This window comes from Hemitrygon akajei, chromosome 11 (genome assembly GCF_048418815.1).
Source record: "Hemitrygon akajei chromosome 11, sHemAka1.3, whole genome shotgun sequence".
NCBI classification, from domain to species: domain Eukaryota; kingdom Metazoa; phylum Chordata; class Chondrichthyes; order Myliobatiformes; family Dasyatidae; genus Hemitrygon; species Hemitrygon akajei.
The window spans coordinates 153,245,614-153,266,893 of record NC_133134.1 but is presented as its reverse complement, the minus strand read 5'-3'; the positions used below and the strand labels follow the sequence as shown (position 1 = coordinate 153,266,893).

The 21,280-nt window shown below is 42.0% G+C and overlaps 1 protein-coding gene across 1 annotated transcript in view; it reads right to left on the bottom strand.

The window, feature by feature from the left end:
* Positions 1 to 21,280, bottom strand: part of lama5 (laminin, alpha 5) — a 322,932-nt gene that overhangs the window by 104,436 nt on the left and 197,216 nt on the right. The window contains exons 25-32 of the mRNA XM_073061956.1: positions 19,378 to 19,484; positions 18,295 to 18,448; positions 15,802 to 15,965; positions 9,379 to 9,487; positions 7,797 to 7,894; positions 5,744 to 5,948; positions 3,391 to 3,517; positions 1,362 to 1,501 (exon numbers count right to left, since the gene is read on the bottom strand). Of these exons, the coding sequence (XP_072918057.1) occupies positions 1,362 to 1,501; positions 3,391 to 3,517; positions 5,744 to 5,948; positions 7,797 to 7,894; positions 9,379 to 9,487; positions 15,802 to 15,965; positions 18,295 to 18,448; positions 19,378 to 19,484 (1,104 nt within the window). The remainder of the gene's footprint in view (positions 1 to 1,361; positions 1,502 to 3,390; positions 3,518 to 5,743; positions 5,949 to 7,796; positions 7,895 to 9,378; positions 9,488 to 15,801; positions 15,966 to 18,294; positions 18,449 to 19,377; positions 19,485 to 21,280) is intronic.

Here is a 21,280-nt window from a genome sequence, read left to right as displayed (position 1 = left end):
TGGTGGTAAATGAGTCTGATGGTAGTAGGTAATAAATATTCCTGAACCTGGCGACATGGGACCTAAGGCCTGCCAGATGGTAACAGTATGTAGAGGGCATGGCCTGGATGGTAGGGGTCTTTGATCCTGGATGCAGCTTTCTTGTGGCAGTGTTCCATGTAAATGTACTCAGTGGTGGGTGGCCTTTCTCTATGATGGACTGGATTGTAGCTTTTCTGATCCTGGGCATTGATGTTTCCATAACAGGTTGTGATGCAGCCAGTTAAGGTTACTTTCACTTCATCTATAGAGGTTTAGCAAAGTTTTTGATGACATGGTGAATTTACACAAACTTTGAAGGAAGTACAGCCACTCTCTTCCCTCCCCCCCCCCCCCACTTCTTTGTGATGATACTTACAGATCCTCTGTTTTGTTAACGTCAAGAAATTTAAAGCTATTGACCCTCTCAATCATTGTGCTGTGTGACAGATGGAGAGAAACCATTCCCATTGGTAGAAGAGACCAAAGACACGAGGACATAGAGAAAAGGGCAGCTTGAAAAGCAGCAAGTGCAAGGAATTCAACATGATGAATGGTGTGCTCCTTGGACACTCCACCAGACATAATGGTGGAGACCATTTTCAAGGAAGCTGAATAAGTACCCTAGTGGAAAGAACTTACATGACAATGGAAAGGGAGAAGTAATGGGACTAGTTCTTGCTTGGAACTGAGAGAAAACTGATGGGCCAAATGTCCCTCTTCTACACTATAACCATTGGCTTATCCTGCATGGGAGTCAACAAAAACAGCAAGGACAAGTTGCTGAGTCAGACCTTCCTGGGATGTGTCACCGTGGGAAGTTCCAGATCGGAAGACTGCCCAAGGCCTGTAGGAATGGAACCGTATGGTACAATGGGGAGGTTGCTAGATATTCCAGAAGGGTTTGAGATGTGGCGGCAATGCACCACTAAGCTGGGTGCCAACCGCCGTAAAACAAGACGGAGAGAGAGAGGGTTTGAAAGACGAGGACTTAGAGGGCAAGCTCCCAGTTCAGCTGCTTGCAATTTTGTCTGTGGATATTTAGTGCTTTGACTTCTTGACTTTCCAGGAACTCAGACAAACAGAAGAAATCTGTCAGTGATACATACACTAAAATAAATCCAGATGTCAGTAACTCCTACTTTCAGAAGCATCCAGACACTGGAGGCGTACGGAGCCCCAGGAACTACAGTGGTAAGGGTTGAACTCACGATCTTTTGTCATGGGAGAGTCCAACTTCAATGTTCTGACTCAGACCAGGATGACCTTATAAGAACTAGATGTTGTCAGGATTCCTAGTCAGAACGTTTTCCTTCCAGCCTTAAGGCTATTTAAATGCTTACCAGCCACAGAGTCTTGCCATCTGGAACACGAATGATAACAGACACCTCATTGTCAGTTATGTCTAGAACAATCTTATTTTCACAACGAATTACTGTACGACATCCATAACCATGGGGGCAGAAGGAAGCGTTGGCGTGACCTGGAGGTAAAGAAATATGAGGTGTTGGTCAAATAAATCTGCAGGCAGTATGTATGGGGTTGGTAGCAGAGTAGATAAGACACTGGACTACGGGTGTAGAGGACTAGGACTATGATTCCAAGAAAAGTCCCAGGACATTATAAAGGAGTGGTGCCTCAGAAAGGCTGCACCCATCATTAAGGACCCACATCACCCAGATCATGCCTTGTTCTCACTGCTGCCATCAGGGAGGATGTACGTAAGCCCGTAGGCACACACTCAACAATACAGGAACTGCCTCTTCCCCTCTGCCATTCTGAATGGATATTGAACTGATGAACACCACCTCACTACTTTTTTATTTCTATTTTTGCACTATTTATTTAACTATTTAATATATATATTTACTGTAATTCACAGTTTTTTTCTATTATTATGCATTGCAATGTACTGCTGCTGCAAAGACAACAAAGTTCTTTTTTCTCTCTTTCCAGTAACATTAAACCTGATTTTGATTTTGGTTCTGATCCTTGTATAGGACTACTGATAGAAATTACAGCACTCCATATGATTATTCACCAACATGTAAGATCTTTCTTCAATAATAGATAAATTGCGATGAGAGAATTGGAAAAGTTTCATACACTTAATTATGGCCATATTGATCAGTGCATTAATTCCCCAAGCACTCCAGCTATTTCTCACCGATCTGCCCAAAGCAGCACACCCCATGAGAAACAGACTGGAAAAGCAGTTGTACTGCTGGATTGGTGAGGGTTTGTCCAAATCCCACCATGGTACCTGAGAATTTTACGTTCATTAAAAGAAGTGGAAATTAAAATCATCATATCCGTAATGTTGACTTTGAAACATGACTGTTCTTGAAACTTTAACTAAAGGAAATCTGCGATTCTTAAGGGTATCTGAAACTAAGACCCTTCATATTAACTTCTGGCGTTATTGGGGAGGTGTTAAAAGCTGACCACAGCAATGGTGGCTCTATCTTACTGTACGAATAAATATAGCCCAACAGTCAAACTGAAGGTATAGAGTGGATAATACAGGCTTGGATTGTTTGCGTTGAGGATACTGGCAGCTCCATATCCACCAGTCTATTTATTACCTGGCTGCTTCAAGTCAACCACAGTGTGGGACTGGAGTCAGATGGGTGGGGAGAGGGGTTATATGAGAAAGGCAGAAACATGATAGGCTGTCATCCCTATGTGGGCATTTACACTTTGGGTGGGAGTCCTGCCTCACACTCTCATTGTGTAACCCAGCATCACAACCACCAGACAGTTGTCAGCCAGACTGAAAGACATCATATCCTGGAACGGGAGCTGAGAAATAAAATACACCAAGGAAAAAAAGCTGTACTCTCTCTCAGTACAACATAGGAGTAGAATTAGGATATTTGGTCCATCAAAGCGGCTCCAACATTTGACAATGGCGGATTTACGTTCCCCTCACCCCCGTTCTCCTGTCTTCTCCCCATGACCTTTACTAATCAAGAAGCTATCAACCTCCACTTTAAATACACCCAGTGATGTGGCCTGCACACCCATCAGTGGCAATGTGTTCCACAGAAACACAAGCTTTGCAGTTTGAGGCCACAATTATCTTCCATCAGATACTTTCTCCCTGACTCACTGAGTCTCCTGGGACCCCGACAAACTCAGGTTTTTATGTCCTCAAAATCAGATCCTTCCTTCACTGTTCCATCTCCAAACATAGGCTCCAACCCTCCCAGCAGCACCCCTCCTCACCTTTCTCAAACCCACCCTCCTTGTAGAGCCAACACCCAACCCTCTTGCTGGGTCTCAGAACACAGCATCCTTCCTTGGGCCAACCCCATTGACCCTCTCGAAGGCAAACCCTGACCCACCCATAGTCTCGGACTTTGAACTTACCTTGCCAAATCCGCCCTCCATTGATCAGCACCTCCGCTTCAAAGGTAGGGTTCTCTGGCTGGTAGAAGTGAATGACAAAGACGTAGCGACCCAGAGTCTGAACGCGGCCACCAAAGTTGACAACAGTCTGCAGAAGAATGGTTAAGGAAGGTCAGGTGAGTAAGGATTTTAATAATAAAAGCAATGTCAACCAGTCCACAGTCCAACACCAAGCTCATAATAGCACGAGAAAAGGCCTTTCAGTCATGCTGACCAAATTACCTCCTCTGTTATTTTCTTCTGCCACTGAGAAGTATTTCACAAAAGAAGTTTATTCCTCACAGAAGGCTGTTTAACCTTTCAAGAATCCAAGATCTGATACTCCACCCCAACTTTAGATAAACAATGAGCAGCTGAGGAACCTGTCCGAGTGATTGGTCAGTAATTGAGATACCTCAGGAAGACCATGCCTCAGACTTTAGCAGCCAATTGCAAGTAACTCCCCGCAAACCTCCTGCCTCTGATCTTAAACACAAGATCGATTGTCTTTAACACCTCATCCCTGGGAGAATAAAGACTCTGTTCCTCCACTGTGTCTCTGCTGATCACGATCTATGTTATAGTTCTATCAAGTCATCCCCTAAAACTCCTACATTCGAGGGAATGCCTACACAGTCACTCCTCCTAACTCAGGACCCCAAGTCCAGCCAGCATCTTGGTAGAGCTTTTTCTGCATTCTTTCCAAACAATAACATCTTCCCTAAAACAGGGCAAGCAAAACTAGGTAATGCTTCAAGTGTGGCCTCACCGAAGTCAGGAAACCTGCAAACTTAGCATCCGAAGGGAATTTTCTTTGGTCTGACCTAGCAAGCGTACACTTTTAAAAGATCTGTTCATACACCAGGATGGACAGAATGTTTCTGGCCACCCCAGATGTCAAACCCACTCACTCCACTCCCAAGGTAGCCTGCTGCAATTAAGCCCACTCAGGTCATCCCCATAATATCCAGGTGAATGGTCTTGTCCCTGAACCAGCCTCTCTTGTGGTCTATCTATTCCACAGTTGGTCAACATCTCAATATGGATATCCACTGCCTAGAAAAGGAATTAAACTGCAGACTACATTCTCCATGCTGCTGGGGTTTCAGGCGACTAAGTCTTCCGAGTCCACCTTACTAGGAGTATCAGGGCTGGAACGTGATTATGAAATGTGTACACTGGTGCAGTACAGCAAAGCCTGACCCTGTTATCGATGATGTCCAGGTGCTTTGCCGCACTGATCTGAACAGCAGTCGGAAAGAATCGTGAATGATTTGTCAACGTGACTGAATCAAAAGCTACAATTCCAAGAGCTGAACTCAACTTCCCGATATTCAAAACCAAATGCTCAAGTGTGCAGTTTAACTCCTCACTGGCTCAATTGCCTCTACTCAACCATAAGTCAACCTCAGTGGATCTATTCACTCAGTCACAAAACTCCTTCGGAATCAGAATGAGAACCAGGTTTCTTAACACTGATATATTTCATAAAATTTGTTTTGTGGCAGCAGTACAGTGAAAAACAAAAAAAAATGTAAGTTACAATATAAAAAATAAACAGCGCAAAAGAGGAATAGCAAGGTAGAGTTCATGGGTTCATGGACTGTTCAGAAATCTGGTAGCAGAGGGAAGAAGCTGTTCTTAAAATATTGTGTGTGGTTCTTCAGGCTCCTGCACCTTCTCCCTGACGGTAGTAATGAGAAGGGGACATGTCCTGTGGTGGTGATGAGTTACTCACTGCCCAGTTACCTGCTACATTTAAACTCAGTAAATGGATCTTTCATGGGAAGCTGTACCACAGATAACCTCCGCTCAGATCTTTAGTCAGCAGGGAGCCAGCTGACTTACAACTAAACTTACAACTGACTTACACCAAAGGCGATGACTTCACTTGCCCAATCACTGAAATGTTCCCATAACCTACGGACTTACTTTCAGGGACTCTCATATTCTTAATATTTATTATTTATTTATTTATTTATTTTCTATTTGTATTTGCACAATTTATTGTATTTTGCTAACTGGTTGAACACCCAAGTTGGTGCGGTCTTTCATTGATTACATTATGGTTATTATTTGATATGGATTTACTGAGTATGCCTGCAAGAAAATGAATGTCAGTGTTGTATATGGTGACATATATGTACTTAATTATAAATTTACTTTGAACTTTGTGTTTGATAACATTGGACTGTGACTTTTTCAGCTGAAAGATTAACAACCTGTCCCAGTTTTCAGGGGCAATTCTAACTCACTGTTGGACAGCAGTGCCCAACCTTCAGTTTATGCAAGAACGTGCGAGCAAGCGAAGACAGGAACGGTAGATGGCAATTACCTGAGGAAATCGAAGCAAGGTTAAGTCAGCTGTCTCCACAATGGTGGGTGGCTGAACAGGAGGCTGCTGCGCTCCACTAGTCCTGACCACTGGAGGAGCTCTCACTGGGTAAAGGTGCAGAAGAGTCGAGGCGGACGATATCTCACCTTGCGTCAGTGTAACGGACTGAGATGGCTTTTGAAACCTGGACGATGAGCAGGAACCACTAAAGGCAAAAAGCAATAAAAACCGATAAAGGGTATTGCAGTAAAGTAGTGAAGCCTCTAGATGTCAGACTGCATAACGATGAGAATTAAGACGTCAGACAATCGGGTTAACAATAGCAGAAATGCTAGGGCTGTAGTTCAACACAGGACTGACAAGTAATTCATTTTGATGGGAAGAATGAGAGGCAATAAAAGAGAGATAGGAAAAGAGGCTTGTAGATGTCTGCACATAATGTACTCAAAGCACAATATTAAGATGATAAGGCTATTGTCCCCTAATTTATGTCTTATTTTACAGAGGCAAAACCATATTCTGAATTGTTTATGAGTGGATACTGAGAGTAATATATTCAAATCAAGAGACCTTAAGAAAGTCTTAAATAATCCAGTTTATATCAGGATCCATTAAAGATGGTCCAAATTCACCCACTAACAGGATTGATAACATCCAGGTCATCTGATGCACATTTATTTATTCATTGAGATACACCGCAGAATAGGCCATTGCAGCCAGCAATCTCCTGAATTAATCCTAGCCTAGTAACTGGACAATTTGGAATGACCAGTTAGCCTACCAAGCAGTACATCTTTGGAGGAAAGCCACGTGGTCACGGGGAGAACATACAAACTCCTTACAAGCTGCAGTGGGAACTGAACCCAGGTCACTGGTACGATAAAGCGTTGTGCTAACCATTATGCTACTGTGTGGCCTTATACATGATTATAAATAATACAACTCATGTAAAGGAAATGATAATATGCTCTGATCTTCATATAAATCTATCAAACTCTAGCCCTTCATTCTGATTCAATTCTTATTAGTCAGGCTTTCTTTAAATTTTATTTAAAGTTACTTTCATGATCTATCTATAGAAGCAGCAGCATTTAATGCCCATTCAGTAATTAGCAATCGAGATATCAGCTAAGCATTTGACAGGATGGACCAAAAGGGAATGAGTGTTCAAAGATTTTACTGTGGATCAAAATTGCAGGAGATTGGAGAACAACCATGGAAAACATCCTAGAGTTAAATGGGGCTGTGGATGCTAGAATGTGGGGCAACAAATAATCTGCTGGAGGAACCCAGCGGATTGAACAATATCTGTGGGGGGCGGGGGGTTATATTGTTGGTATTTTGGACAAATTGCTGCATCAGGACCTGATACATGGTTTCAAACCAAAACATACTATCGACCTTATAATGATCTTGCACTGCACTCTTTTCAGTAGTATTTACACTTTTTTTCTGCATTGTTATTGTTTTACCTTATTCTAGCTTAATATACTGTGTAATGATTTGATCTGTATAAACAGTACACAAGACAAGCTTTTCACTGTATCTTGTTACTTGGGACAATGATAAGCCAATACCAAAACATGAATAATTTCTTTATCCTACATAGATACTTCTCGAGTGAGTTCCTCCCACTTACTGTTCGTGCCTTACAGCCTATTTGTGTCCTGTTCAACCTTAAGGAAGACATCCTAAATGTGTGCAGTGCTAGGATATAATAAACAAATTAAAAGTTTAACGACGAACTTTGCCAGAAATTGGAAACACAGATATCTACATCCATGCTGTACTTTCCTGTGGACTTGTGAGGGCTGATATCTGCTAAATTTTCTGTAACTTATTTTAGGAAATGCTCCAACATTTCAGGAAAATACCAAGAACTGCAAAATTACATCAGCAAAGAATAATTCTGACTGCCTGAATTCTTTGAATTCAATGATCTAATGTAAATTTTTGTTATCTTTCAGGAAGTAGATAACAGTCTGAAGAGACTGGATAACCATGCAGTATCATTTAGAAACACAGGAAGAACATACAAAACGGCCCACGTCACCTGTCTGGTTCAAACGTTCCATGAGTGCTGATGCAATGTATGCTTGGCAGTACATATTCCATGGTGAATTGCTCGTGGGGTATGAGATACACCTTGTGCTGTAACAAATAACAGAAATCAGCAACTGCACTGTACTTGGTCTTGATCTAGTCAAGAGTTACAGGTCGGAGTACTCAGTACTGAATCCATCATATCACAACAGACAGCCCGTGGTTTGTAAAGTTCAAAAGTAAATTTATTGTCAAAGTACATGTCCAACCTTGAGATTTTTTTTTTACAGGGGAAAAAAGAAATGCAAGAGAATTCTACAAAAATAAATCCAACATAGACAGACCACGACTGTCAGACAACCAATGTGCAAAACAAGACAAGCTGTGCAAATAAAAATATAGTACTGAGATCATGAGTTGTAAAGAGTCCATGAAAGTGAGCCTGCATGTTGAAGAATCAGTTCTGTGTTGAGGTGAGTGAAGTTATCTAAGTCAATTCATTAGCCTGATGGTTGTAGAGTAATAACTGTTCCTGAACCTGGTGGTGTGCGAACCCCTGCCTGATGTAGCAGCAAGAAGAGAGCATGTGGTGAGAAGAGTTGATGTGATAAGCACAGACTTTTTGGCCACTAACGCAACCAAGACAGCATCCATTTTCTTAAAGAAGCTTGGCTTGATAATTAGACTAAACATTAAATTACACGGATAATAGGCCCAATAGAAGGTCTTTGACCTAAACTCTAGTGTCATATTCGAGAGCAAATATCAATACTTGTTGGCACTGAACTGGCCTATCCCCAACAATATTACTATATCAAGATATCAACTAACATTTGGTAAAAAGAACAAGAAAGGATGACTGCATCCCAAGATTTGCATTCTAGAGACAAAAGAGGCCATGGATGCTGGAATGTGGGGCAACTGGAGGAACTCAGTGGATTGAACAACATCTGGGGGTGGGGGGCATGAACACCTTATGTTCCGTCTGAGTAGCCTCCAACCTGATGGAATGAATATTGATTTCTACTTCCGGTAAACAAATCTCCCCTTCACCCTCTTCCTCTATTCCCCCCTTTGACCTTTTACCTCTTCTCACTTGCCTAACACTTCCCCTGGGTCCCCTCCTCCTTTCCTTTCTTCTATAATCCATTCTCCTCTCCTATCAGAGTCCTTCTTCTCCAGCTCTTGACCTTTCCCACCCACCTGGATCACCTATCACCTTCCAGCTAGCCTTCTTCCTAACCACACCCCTCCAACCTTTTTATTCTGGCATCTTCCTCCTTCCTTCTCAGGCCCCCTTTCAAGCCCCCTTAGGATCTTATATGCTCCAAAAACAGACCTTATCCCCCTCTTTTCTAAACAACAAACTCTAAAAGTTAATATATGTGAAACAAAATTTCCCATCTCCAATGGTGGGATCTGACCTCTCATCCCCAGATCAGGAGTTCAATCCTTTGGTTGCTACTCCAGTGATTAACTTGTTTGCGGCAGTGTTCCTAATTGGTTCAGAGAGAGCTTTTGCAAAGAGATTTACAGATAAGCAGTAAAGTGAGAAATAATTAGTAATTTTAAATTCATTAGCTATCTCTTACCAGTAGAACATTCGCTGAGTCTGCCACAATCTGCAATTCAACTCTGGTTGTTAATTCGTATACAGCGACACGATTTGAAGAATCAATTGCAACTCCACGGCAGAGAAAACTGGAATTAAAAACAGACCTTGAATTGTTACAAGCTCCAGAAAATCTTCAGATGCTGGAAATCCAAAGCAACCCACACAAAATGCTGGAGGAACTCAGCAGGCCAGGCAGCATCTATGGAAAAGAGCAAGATGCTGACTGTTTACTCTTTTCCATAGATGCTGCCTGGCCTGCTGAGTTCCTCCAGCATTTTGTGTGTGTTGCCCTGAAGTGTTACTAAACGACAAATGAAACCCAGTTCAAACAGGGTTTCTAGTTCAAATTCAAGTGCCATTCAACCATTAATGAGTACGCATGAATACAGCCAAACGAAACACAGCATTACTCTGGGCCCAAGGTGCAAAACACAGTACCAACAGCCATATGCAGCACAAGGCACACACAGCACGTCGTAAAATACAGGTTCACACACAAAAAAACAGTCCAAGTCCCTGGGTCCATGAATGCTGCAGCAGCCTGCAATCAGACACAATACACTTGTTTTCTGCTGAGTGAACAGTAGAGTACAGCACTGACTCCAACATGGACGCCACGTCACGCCGGCTCTGGTGGAGCACACCGACTCTGGCACCTCTCTCCTCGGCAGCTGCAAACAGGCGACACAGCGGTCTGAGGCCTAGTCCTTGCTACGCCCGTGGCAACTCAGCTTCACCACCATCCATCACCTTTGGTTGGCCCTGCAGAAGCCACTGCATCTGTGCCTGCTGCCATCTTACTGGAGAGTTGCATTTGCCACTTCCTCCTTGAGAAAGCATCTCTGGCTGTCCAATTGACCCATGCCTCTTATCATCTTGGACACCTCTATCAAGCCACCTCTTATCCTCCTTTGCTTCAAAGTATAAAGCCATAGCTCACTCAACCTCACCTTGTAAGATAAATAGGTCAAATTGGCTCAAGGCTTTCTTCATTCCAGTAAAAGTTCTCTGTACTTACTTCATTTTCTATTTTTAATTCTATGCTTCCTGTATCAGTAAATTGTTCTGCAGACTGGGTGCAGAGCCTTATCAAGGAAGGTGGTCTCATAAGTTTCAAAGATTACCTGTGACATGGCAGTGATTCTAAATACAATAATTGTATATGAGTATGGAGAGCGCTAATAAAAACTAATTTGGTCATTGATTTAACTGAGGAACAGCTACTGTAGTTCATGGCTTTGACAGTGAGCCATCTCAGCTCACAAAGTACTGCCAAGAAATTTCCCAGAAACACAACCGACAGCAATAACTGCCTCAAAGCAAGAAAAGAAATATTTGAAAAAAAGGCTTTAGAAATCTGCATGAGGGGGACAAACAAGACAATTTTTCCTGCTGTAAGCCAACAGATGTCTTTTGGCCAAATGATGTCTCTCACCCAGTGTAACATTCTAGGGTTTTAGGTGAAGATTCAGTTTTGGGAAAAATATTTTTTTTAAAAAAAACAACATCAAATTTTGTTATGAAATAAGATCTACCGCATCTTATTAGCTCACCCTCTTTGTAGTAGATATTTTTCTTTGATGAATTATAAACTACAGCAGCTGTGACATGCTAACGTAACCGGGTAACAGCAATAAAAATCTGAGAAGTATTTTGTGGACGAGTTGGTGATGCACAGATGTTTGAGGCTGGGTGATAATATTTATTGAGATACAACGTAGAATAGACTCTTCTGATCCTTCAAGCCGCGCCGCCCAGCAAACTCCGTTTTAACCCTAGCCTAATCACAGGACAATTTACAATGACCAATTAACCTACTAAATGGTATATCTTTGGACCAGAGACAAACACACGCAGTCATGGGGAGAATGTACAGTACAAACTCCTTACAGAGAGCGGTGGGAATTGAACCAGGGTCACCTATACTGTAAAACCACTACGTTACCATGCTGACACCACCTAGGGGTTTGATAGGTAGACTTGCATTGTTTTCAAATGTCTCTCCAGCTACCTTCGTGTTTTAATTAGAGGAGTGTCCATAGCTATATGTGCCACAGCTGCTCAAACTAATTATACAAGATAGATAATCCAGAGTTATGTATTTGCTTTGTTTTTAAAGCATTATAATTAATCTGGACGATTTCTAGAGTGAACATATTTTCCCACACATCCACACACATCTGGTTAACTGCCTACTCTAATTTCTGCAGTTTTCATTAAGGGCACAAATATGTGACAGCTCAAATTCCTTTTACGCTCCATCCAAACTTAAGCCAGATTGCAAAACCCCAAGAACTGAATATCAAACCTTTGTGGCACTGATCAGGATTTTCTTGGTGAATCTGAGTATCGACACCCTTCGGCTTCCAGTTTCCCCACTTAGGATTGCTCACAGAGCATTGCAGTGACTCATATCTCAAAGACACGGGAGCTGGGCTTTCCCACGCTCTGCAAGCAATGAGGGAACATGAGCAAAGAAATGTAGATGGGCCGAGAAAGCAGGAATATGGCAATGAGAAGCAGAATGAGCTATGACTGAATAGGGGAACGGTCTCAAGGGGACAAATGGCCTACTTCTCCTCTCTCCGTTGTATGAAAAGTTTAACTCGTTTATAATCTGCTTCCAATGTTTACTGCAGGAAATTGCTTAGTTTAAGTCTAAAACATTCTACTTAGCTATAGAATTGGCAACAAAACATTGATTGCATCATCATACTCAATATGTATTGAATCTATTTATAGAACTGCTAAGGCACAGTGGAGGCCATCAGAATCAGGTTTATTATCACTGACGTAGCGTGAAATTTGTTTTGCAGCAGCTCTACATTGCAATACATAAAAATGTTACAAATAACAATACTATGTAAAAATAAATAGTTCAGGAAAAGAGCAAAATAACGGACCATTCGAAAGTCGGATGGCACAGGGGAAGACGCCGTTCCTAAACTGTTGAGCATGCATCTTCGGGCTCCTGATGGTGGTAGTGAGAAGGGGGCAAGTCCTGGATGGGAAGAGTCCTTCATGATGGATGCCAACTTCTTGTGGCATTACCTTTTAAAGGCATCCTCAATGGTGAGGAAGCTATTGTCCATGACGGAGCTGGCTAAGCCCACAATGCTCCGCATTTACCCCCGATCCTGTGCATTGGTGCCTCTATACCAGACGGTAGTGCAACCTTTCAGAATGCCCTCCACTGCATATCTGTGGGAAGTCGCTAGAGTCTTTGGTGACATACCGAATCTCCTCAAGCTCCTAATGAATTATAGCTGCTAGTGTAACATCTTTGTGATTGCATCAACATACTGGGCCCAGGATGGATCCTCTGCGATGTCAACACGCAGAAACTTGAAGCTCCTCATCCTTTCCACTCCTGACCCCTTAAGGAGGGCTTGAGTGTTTTCTCCTGATTTCCTCTTCCTGAAGTCCACAATCAACTCCTTTAACCAGGTCCATGGTGGTTCCACGTACAATAATCCCATCTGTCTATCCCTCTCGCTTGCCTCTGCCTCCCTTACCCTTACAGTCAACAAACCCCAGATCATTATATAACCATATAACAATTACAGCATGGAAACAGGCCATCTCGGCCCTTCTAGTCCGTGCCGAACGCTTACTCTCACTTAGTCCCACCGATCTGCACTCAGCCAATAATTGAGAGGCAGGGATGCTCCTCAAGGTCACACAAGGAACAATTAGTCCTCCTTGACCCAGCCCGTCCCAGGAAGGCGTAGCACCGTATCCCACCACTAGTTGGGACTGGTGTGGAGGGGGACGTTGGATTATCCCAGGAGTAACATTATACTTTAGCTGCTGAGTCTTGAACCAGTCTCAAAACTCATGCAGTGAAGTTTGTCCAGCGATGAGCGATGCAAGTTGGCACCTAAAATCCTATGGCAAAATGCAGGTTGATCTGCAGTAATCCTGGGAATCAGCGACAGCAGTACAGTGTATGTCCTGGAAAGGGGAAAGACCAACATCTGGGATGGTGCTCACAGTCACCATTATAGTGTTGCTTCACCACATAACCATCAAGCCTGACCAAACTGTGATCTAATTTAGAGATGCTGCTTCAACTGGCAGTGAGGGCCCCTGTATTAGTTTAGGCCTCAGATCTGAGACAGAGGTATCAGTATTGGAGAGGGTCGAGACTAAGAGGTTTATGAGAATGATTCCAGGAATGAAAGGGTTAACTTATGAAGAGTGATTGCTTGCTCTGGGCCTGTACTCACTGGAATTTATAAGAATGGGGAGGGGGCAGTCTCATTAAAGTCTACTGAATACTAAAAGGCCTACAACTAGTGGATGTGGAGTGGATCAGAATCAATACCAGAACCAGAATCAGATATAATATCACCGGCATATTTTGTGAAATTTGTTAACATTATGGCATGAGTACGTTGTGTGCCTTCAGGCTTCTGTACCTCCTTCCGACAGTAACAGTATGAAGGGGGCATGTCCTGGGTGGTGGGGATCCATAATGCTGGATGCCAGCCTTCCTAAGGCACCACTCCTTGAAGATATCTTGGCTACTGTACAGGACAATTCGAATAATGGGGGAAGTCTAGGACTAGAGGGCACAACCTTATAATAGAACAATGTTTCTTTTAGAACAGAGATGAGAAGGAGTTTCCTCAGCCACTAGGCAATAAATCTGTGATTGCCACAGACAGCTGTGGAAGCCAAGACATATATATATATATATATGATATAGTTGAGGCAGAGGTCGATTAAGTTCCTGATTCGTAAAAGGTTAGAGAGAAGGCAGGAGAATTGGGTTGAAAGGGAAAATAAATCAGCGTTGATTGAATGTTGCAGCAGTCTCAATGGGCTGAATGCCCCAATTCTGCTACACTTAAGGGTTCAGTGCAGGCATTTCTACTCTGAAGAGGTGAGACGATGAGCTGACATTGAAATAAATTTCACCCTGCTGCAAAGCTTTACACCTGACCTACTGAATTCAGCCAATCAGCACAAAACAAAGAAAATCTACTTCTCGAGTAGGCTTCCTGCCTTTGTTAAATTCATTTATATTACCCTCTGCATAGATAATAATAGGTAGACTGAGATCAGAACAATAAGGTGATCTCAAATCTAACCCACTTTGATGCATCCCCTTTAACCTGTCTGGGAGAACACGCTGAAGAGTGGACCGTCTGATATCCGTTCCATGAGATGAGCAGCAAACATCTGCTACAATTTTTCAGTATTCACAAGTAGTCTCCCAGCCCATACCCAATTCATTTGTGTCCTATTACTCTTCATTAGATTTTTAGCCAGGTCCAAGTTTCTAATCTAATTTCAAAAAGTAAAGATGAATCTGAAAAATCACATGAAACTACCACTCTCAGACCTCCATGCAGCTCCCTGAAACTATGCTCCAGTATAAGACCACAAAACATAGGCCATTCAGCCCATCAAGATTGCCATTAGATCTTGGCTGAGTTATTATCGCTCTCAATCCCAATCTCCTACCTTCTCCCTGTAACGTTTCACGCCGTTACATGTCAACCTCTGCTTTAAATAACATACCCAATGGCTTGGACACCACAGCAGTCTGTGGCAATGAATACTGGCTAAAGAAACTCCTCCTCACCTCAGTTCTAATGGGAAGATCTGTTCCATGCAGCCAATGAAAAGCCAGGCATAACTTGGGCCCAGACAAGTGCCAGTGGCTACATCTTTGATTTATAGAAAGTGAGAGGAGTCAAAAGAAAAGTTACTCAGGGTAAGAACAATCACTTTGAAGCAAAAACAGTACAGTAAAAATCAACCTAAATCTCCCAGGATGTCATTGTGAACCACCCATACACCATACAATTGTTGACTTCGTTTGCCACACAAAACAAATTCAGCAATAAATTCATACTTAATTGCATAATGATAAACAGACAAAATACCTTTAGGTTTTGTGCTAATTGCACCTTTTGAGAATTGAGACTTCTAATCTGATCAAGGGTAAAACAAGATTCAAGATTCAAAACCTTTATTCTCATTCCAACCATACATCAGCTCTGCAGGGCAGAATGAGACAGCGTTTCCCAGAGGCAAGTGTGATCATAACATAACAAACGCAACAAATAGTAAACACAACAATAAGTAGTAAAACACAACAGCCACATGTGTGTTAAAAACAAGTTATAAGTGTCCAGTGCAAGTTAAAAGTGTCCAAAGCAGAGTCAGGTAGAGCAGCTATTTAGCAGTCTGACTGCCTGTGGGAGGAAGCTGTTTAGTAGCCTTGTGGTTTTAGTTTTGATGCTCCTGTAACGTTTGCCTGATGGCAGAAGAACAAACAGTTTATGGAGAGGGTGTGAGGGGTCTTTAATGATGTACCGTGTCTTCTGGAGGCATCAACTCTGAAAGAGGTCTTGGACAGAAGGTAGGGAGACCCCAATATCCTTACCTGTATTTGCAATTCTGGAGCTCAATATCGACACGTTGATCTTGCCTTCCTAAATCATTTACGACGACACTGAGGGCCTCCCCTGAATCCGTCTCAGTTGCGTATTCAATCAGCACCACATAAGCCCCGGAATGCGGAACCCTCATTTGCAATTGTACGTTAACCTGAAAAATAGAGGAAATTTGTCATGATTCATTCAGCTACTTCATTGCTTTCCGATTTATCATATGATGCTTGACATAATCACATGGAAAAGATGGGCAAAAACTGGTGAAGGGGAAGCTTGCAAGGAAACCAATTCCGGATCACCGTCGAACAGAATTTGTCCCCCTAATGGACACTCCAATTTATTATGAGCTGACTGCACTACTTTACAGATGATTCCATTATAACTAAGTTTTTGAAAAGGAAACATTTGTGTGATCACAGGCGCTGAGCAAGGAAGCAAGACCTATTTTTTGCTTAATGAGCCCTTACGGATTCAGGGTAACAATAACTTTATTTATATAGCACCTTTCATACATTAAGATGCAGCCTCAAATGCTTTACGTGGATTGTAAAGATAAATCAATATAGACCTAAAATGCAATACAAAATTAAAAATTATAAGACAAACATTATATAGAATAAAATATAATCGAATACAGCAAATTTTATATATGTAATCAGTATCAACAGGCATTAAGTAATCGTATAAGTAGGCCAAATTTAAAAAGTAGGTTTTAATAAGTGTTTTGAAATGTTCCACAGAACTAGCCTAGTATATCTCGGTCGGTACAGTATTGCAGATCTTTTGGTGCATAAGAACAAAAGGCCACATCACCAGTTCTTATATGCTCGGCTCTAGGAATACTAAACAAACCAGTATTCGTGGATTACAGATTATGATTAGGGATGTAAGGGGGATAGCCACTCCAAGATAAATTGTGGAGCCAGATTATTCAGAGCCTTATATACAATTAAGAGTATTTTAAAATTGATCTTAAAGGACAAAGGCAGCCAGTGCAATGATGCCAAAACTGGTGAAATGTGCTCAGATTTTTAAAAAAAAATTAAGATTCTTGCTGCTGCATCTTATACCTTTCTTAGGCAGTCCTGAAAAGGGTGCATTACAGTATTCTAATCGGTGAAAAACAAGGGTGTGTATCAATTTTTCTGCATCTTGAGATGTTATAAGAAATGGGACTCTAGCAATGTTTCCTCAATGAAAGAATGCAGTCTTAATAATATAGTTAATATGTGATTTGAAATTCAGCTCAGAGTCAATAACATGCTTCGTGGAGCTGAACTTGAACTGTACTGGATCGATTGCTAGGATGAGGCAGGTGCACATGTGGCTGACTGATCGTGTGGTGAATCAATCGGGCCTCCTATGCACAGGACCTTTTTCTCGAGCAGTCCTTCAAGTGTGTGTGCTTTCATCACAGCATGCCTGGTTCATTGCTCCTGCACAGTGACTCAGTAAAAACGTTTAGTACTTCTGCTCCTTTGCTCTGTGCATACATAACAGTACAACAGTAAAACAATATGATCATTCAGACTGGAGCAAGTTATTTGGTGCCAGCTGAATTACGGCCTGGAAATCCTTCTTTTGGAGAGAGATTAAAGCAAGGACTTGTCAGGAGGATTTAAAAGATACTCAAGCAATATTTTGAGGATAGAGGGGTTCCCTCAGTGCCCTGGCTAAAATATATTCCACAGTAGACTACAGTGAATCACAAAACCTGGTAACTGTCAGTTTGCTCCAAGTGAGAGCTTGCTTCCCTTCCTACAGTGTGGCCACTTCAAGAGTACCTCAATGTCTGCCCTGAGGCTGTAAGTCAAGAATGAGGCATAAATCTTTTTGCTAATGATTGGTTATGAATCGTTACTAGAATAAAATGAGTAAAGGAAGATGAAGCATGAGGGTCAGAGGGGAAGGGAGGAAGGGAGAGAGGGGGCAAGGGGTGAGTGGGGAAGGGAAGGAGGAGAGGGGTGAGCGGGGAAGGGGAAAGGGTGGAGGCGGAGGGGGCAGGGAAGGAAAGGGGAGGGTGAGGGGTAAAGGGGTGGGAGGAGGGGGTTGAAGGGAGGGAGGACTTAGTGGCAGGGGAATAATCACAGGAGAGACATTTGTATTTGTTCTACTGTCAGTCTGTTTTTTTATACCGGATTGTTAATTGAATTAATTTTCCATAGATAACAGTTAACCAATAAGATAACTCCTATTCGTAATGCGATATCCACAAGAGCAACCATAAAAAAAACTGAAAAAATTACAAGTATATAAGTGATTATATAAAAATACAAACAAGCATACTAAAGTTAAGTTACAGAAGAAATTTAACGGTTACACTGTCCAATATGACATTCTCACTCCTTGTTCGTTTGCATTGCCACTCAATTTATTTTGTTTGGGATAGGCTTCTGCTGTACTCGAAGAGAAAAAAAATCCAAACACAAGCTTTAGTGCCTCTTCACTAGTATCCCATTTCATCACTTCAGTATTACACTGACCTGTTTATCATTAAGGACAACCATTGATGGATGCCTAGGAGTTGGCTGTATCACTTGACACTGGGTATGGAAGTAATTTTCAGTGGCACACATTCCTTCGGTAGCCCGCAGCGAGGGAAAGCCATCCAGGGAAAGATGTCTGTACAACAAGCAACTGCAGAGAAAGGGATCAATCATGTCACCCATTCCCACACTCATTGGAAACTCCAATTCATTTTTACTCTCAAAAAGCAAATCAAAACCCTTCACAAATATTGGTACTTGGGGCAACATGGTAGCGTTCCGGTTAGTGCAATGCTTAGAGCACCCGTGATTGGGGTTCAATTCCTGCCACCGTCTGTGAGAAATCTGAACTTTTCCCCATGAGAGCATGGTTTTCCTCTCAACATTTCAATGCATGCTTCGATGTTCATGTGGCAAGTAAAGCTAATCCTAAAAATAACATTTATAAAAGCATATTGAGTACATTTGAAGGGACCTGATCTACTGAGCTCCATGTTGACCCGATCTTTTGCCCGCACGTGGACGACCGCATCCTTCCAAATTCACTATCCCATCCATGTACCTATCCAAACTTTTCTTAAATGCTACAATTGAACCCGCATCTATTACTTCCGCTGTCAGCTCATTCCAGGCTTGCCCCACTCTCTGAGTAACGAGGTAGATTAACTGAGAACTTAATTAAAATCAAAACTTGTAGATGCTGGAAATCTGAAATTAAAAACACAAGTAGCTGTGGCTGTGGAAAGAGAAACAGTTAACTTTTCAGGCTGAACACCCTTCATTAATGCTGGGTCAATGCTTAAGCTAAACAAATAGATTTTCTGATATTACTTAAACAGGTCAAAGCTGCAGTATATCCACTAATCTTTTAAATATAATTTTGATTAAACTGGAAGACAAAGGACTGAAGTCAAATTGTCAAACCCTTAATAGGCCTTGAGCTCCCAGATTTTTATCAAGACACTGTGACGTTGGATGGATGAAATGACTTATATCAATTGAACAAAACAATTCAATAACATTTTCAAAAATATAAAATATCATTCTTTTAAAACCCAACAACTTTACTATCATACGAACTTCTGACTGATGTCTTGATGGCTGACTGTGTAGGTGCAGGGTTCTGTCACTTTGAGCTGAAGGATTGGTGCTTCATAGTAGGCACTGGGCAAGAGGACCAGGTAATCCTGCAAGATGAAGGAAATACAATAGCAGTATTTATTTTTCCACTTCAAATTTTAAGGATTCATGGTTTTTTAAAAATTACTTTTCCAATTAGAATTGAGACAGATGTGTACTTGGGTCCACCGGATAAATGAAATACAACAAAACTACTCCAACCAGAGTACAATGAACCAAGGGATCACCTGATCAAAAGGTAACAATTGTTGAGCAGAATCCCAGAAAGCACACAAAAACCTTTTGCAGACAGGGAGTGGAGAAGAGATTTAATCCAACTATATACCATGTTAAACCTTGCTGTCTCACCACAAAGAAAGATCAGAGCTTCGTAGGCTCCCAGTGCCTATTATCAATCCAAACACTTTGCCCTCTTAAACTTCTGTTGCTCCTCAGATTTTAGCTTTGCCTTTTGTTTAGTCCGTAACACAATCTTGCAACAAAAAGAAATCTTTCATGAAGAGAACAGCCTTTCAAATTAATTCTGTTCATCTAGTTATTAACACAAATCTAAACGTTGGATTGCAACATGACTGGTCTGATTTTCACCAATCCCCTGTCTCCTGGTTAACTTCTATTTCTGCCTGAGGTGCTAATCTTGGATCTCACGGGTAATGACCTGTAGGGGACACTGGATTCTTTACTGCTCTGCAATATTTCTCATAATATACAGGAGGAAAACAAAGATCTTACTTGAGGAAGCAAAGAGCTTATTTGGAAAAGATCCCAAATTCAAATTATAGACAGTGAGGATGAGAAGCAGATTTTTTTTTCTGATTTCAATTACTTCTCTTTGGAATCAAATAGGCTTAATAAAACCAAACTAAGCAATGATTCAAACCTCTGCTGATGTAGACAAGAGCACGTGCACTGCCCTTGTTCCTGAAGTCAATGATGAGCTCATTTGTTTGACTGACACCTCCTTTCAGGGCACCTATCAGTCCCTCCAGGTGAGGCAACACTTCACCTGAAAGTCTGCTGTGTCCGATGCTCCCAATGCGGCCTCCTCTACATTAGTGAGACCCGTTGTAAATTGGGGAAACGCATCATCGAGCAACTCCCCTCCATCCACCACAAATGGAACTTCCCATTTAATTCTGATTCCTCTTCCCGTTCCGACATGTTGGTGCATGGCCTTCTCTTGTGCCAAGAGGAGGCAACCCTCAGGGTGGAGGAGCAACACCTTGTATTCCGTCTCGGTAGCCTCCAACTTGATGGGATGAGTATCATTTTCTCCTGGTAAAAAATTCTCCCCCTCCCTTCCTCTATTCCCCACTCTGACCTTTTATCTTTTCTCACCTACCTACAGACAGACAGGCATACTTTATTGATCCCGAGGGAAACTGGGTTTCGTTACAGCCGCACCAACCAAGAATAGTGAAGAAATATAGCAATATAAAACCATAAATAATTAAATAATAAGTTAATCATGCCAAGTGGAAATAAGTCCAGGACCAGCCTATTGGCACAGGGTGTCTGACACTCCGAGGGAGGAGTTGTAAAGTTTGATGGCCACAGGCAGGAATGACTTCCTATGACGCTCAGTGTTGCATCTTGGTGGAATGAGTCTCTGGCTGAATATACTCCTGTGCCTAACCAGTACATTATGGAGTGGATGGATGTCATTGTCCAAGATGGCATGCAACTTGGACAGCATCCTCTTTTCAACCACCACCGTCAAGAGAGTCCAGTTCCACCCCCACAACATCACTGGCCTTACGAATAAGTTTGTTGATTCTGTTGGTGTCTGCTACCCTCAGCCTGCTGCCCCAGCACACAACAGCAAACATGATAGCACTGGCCA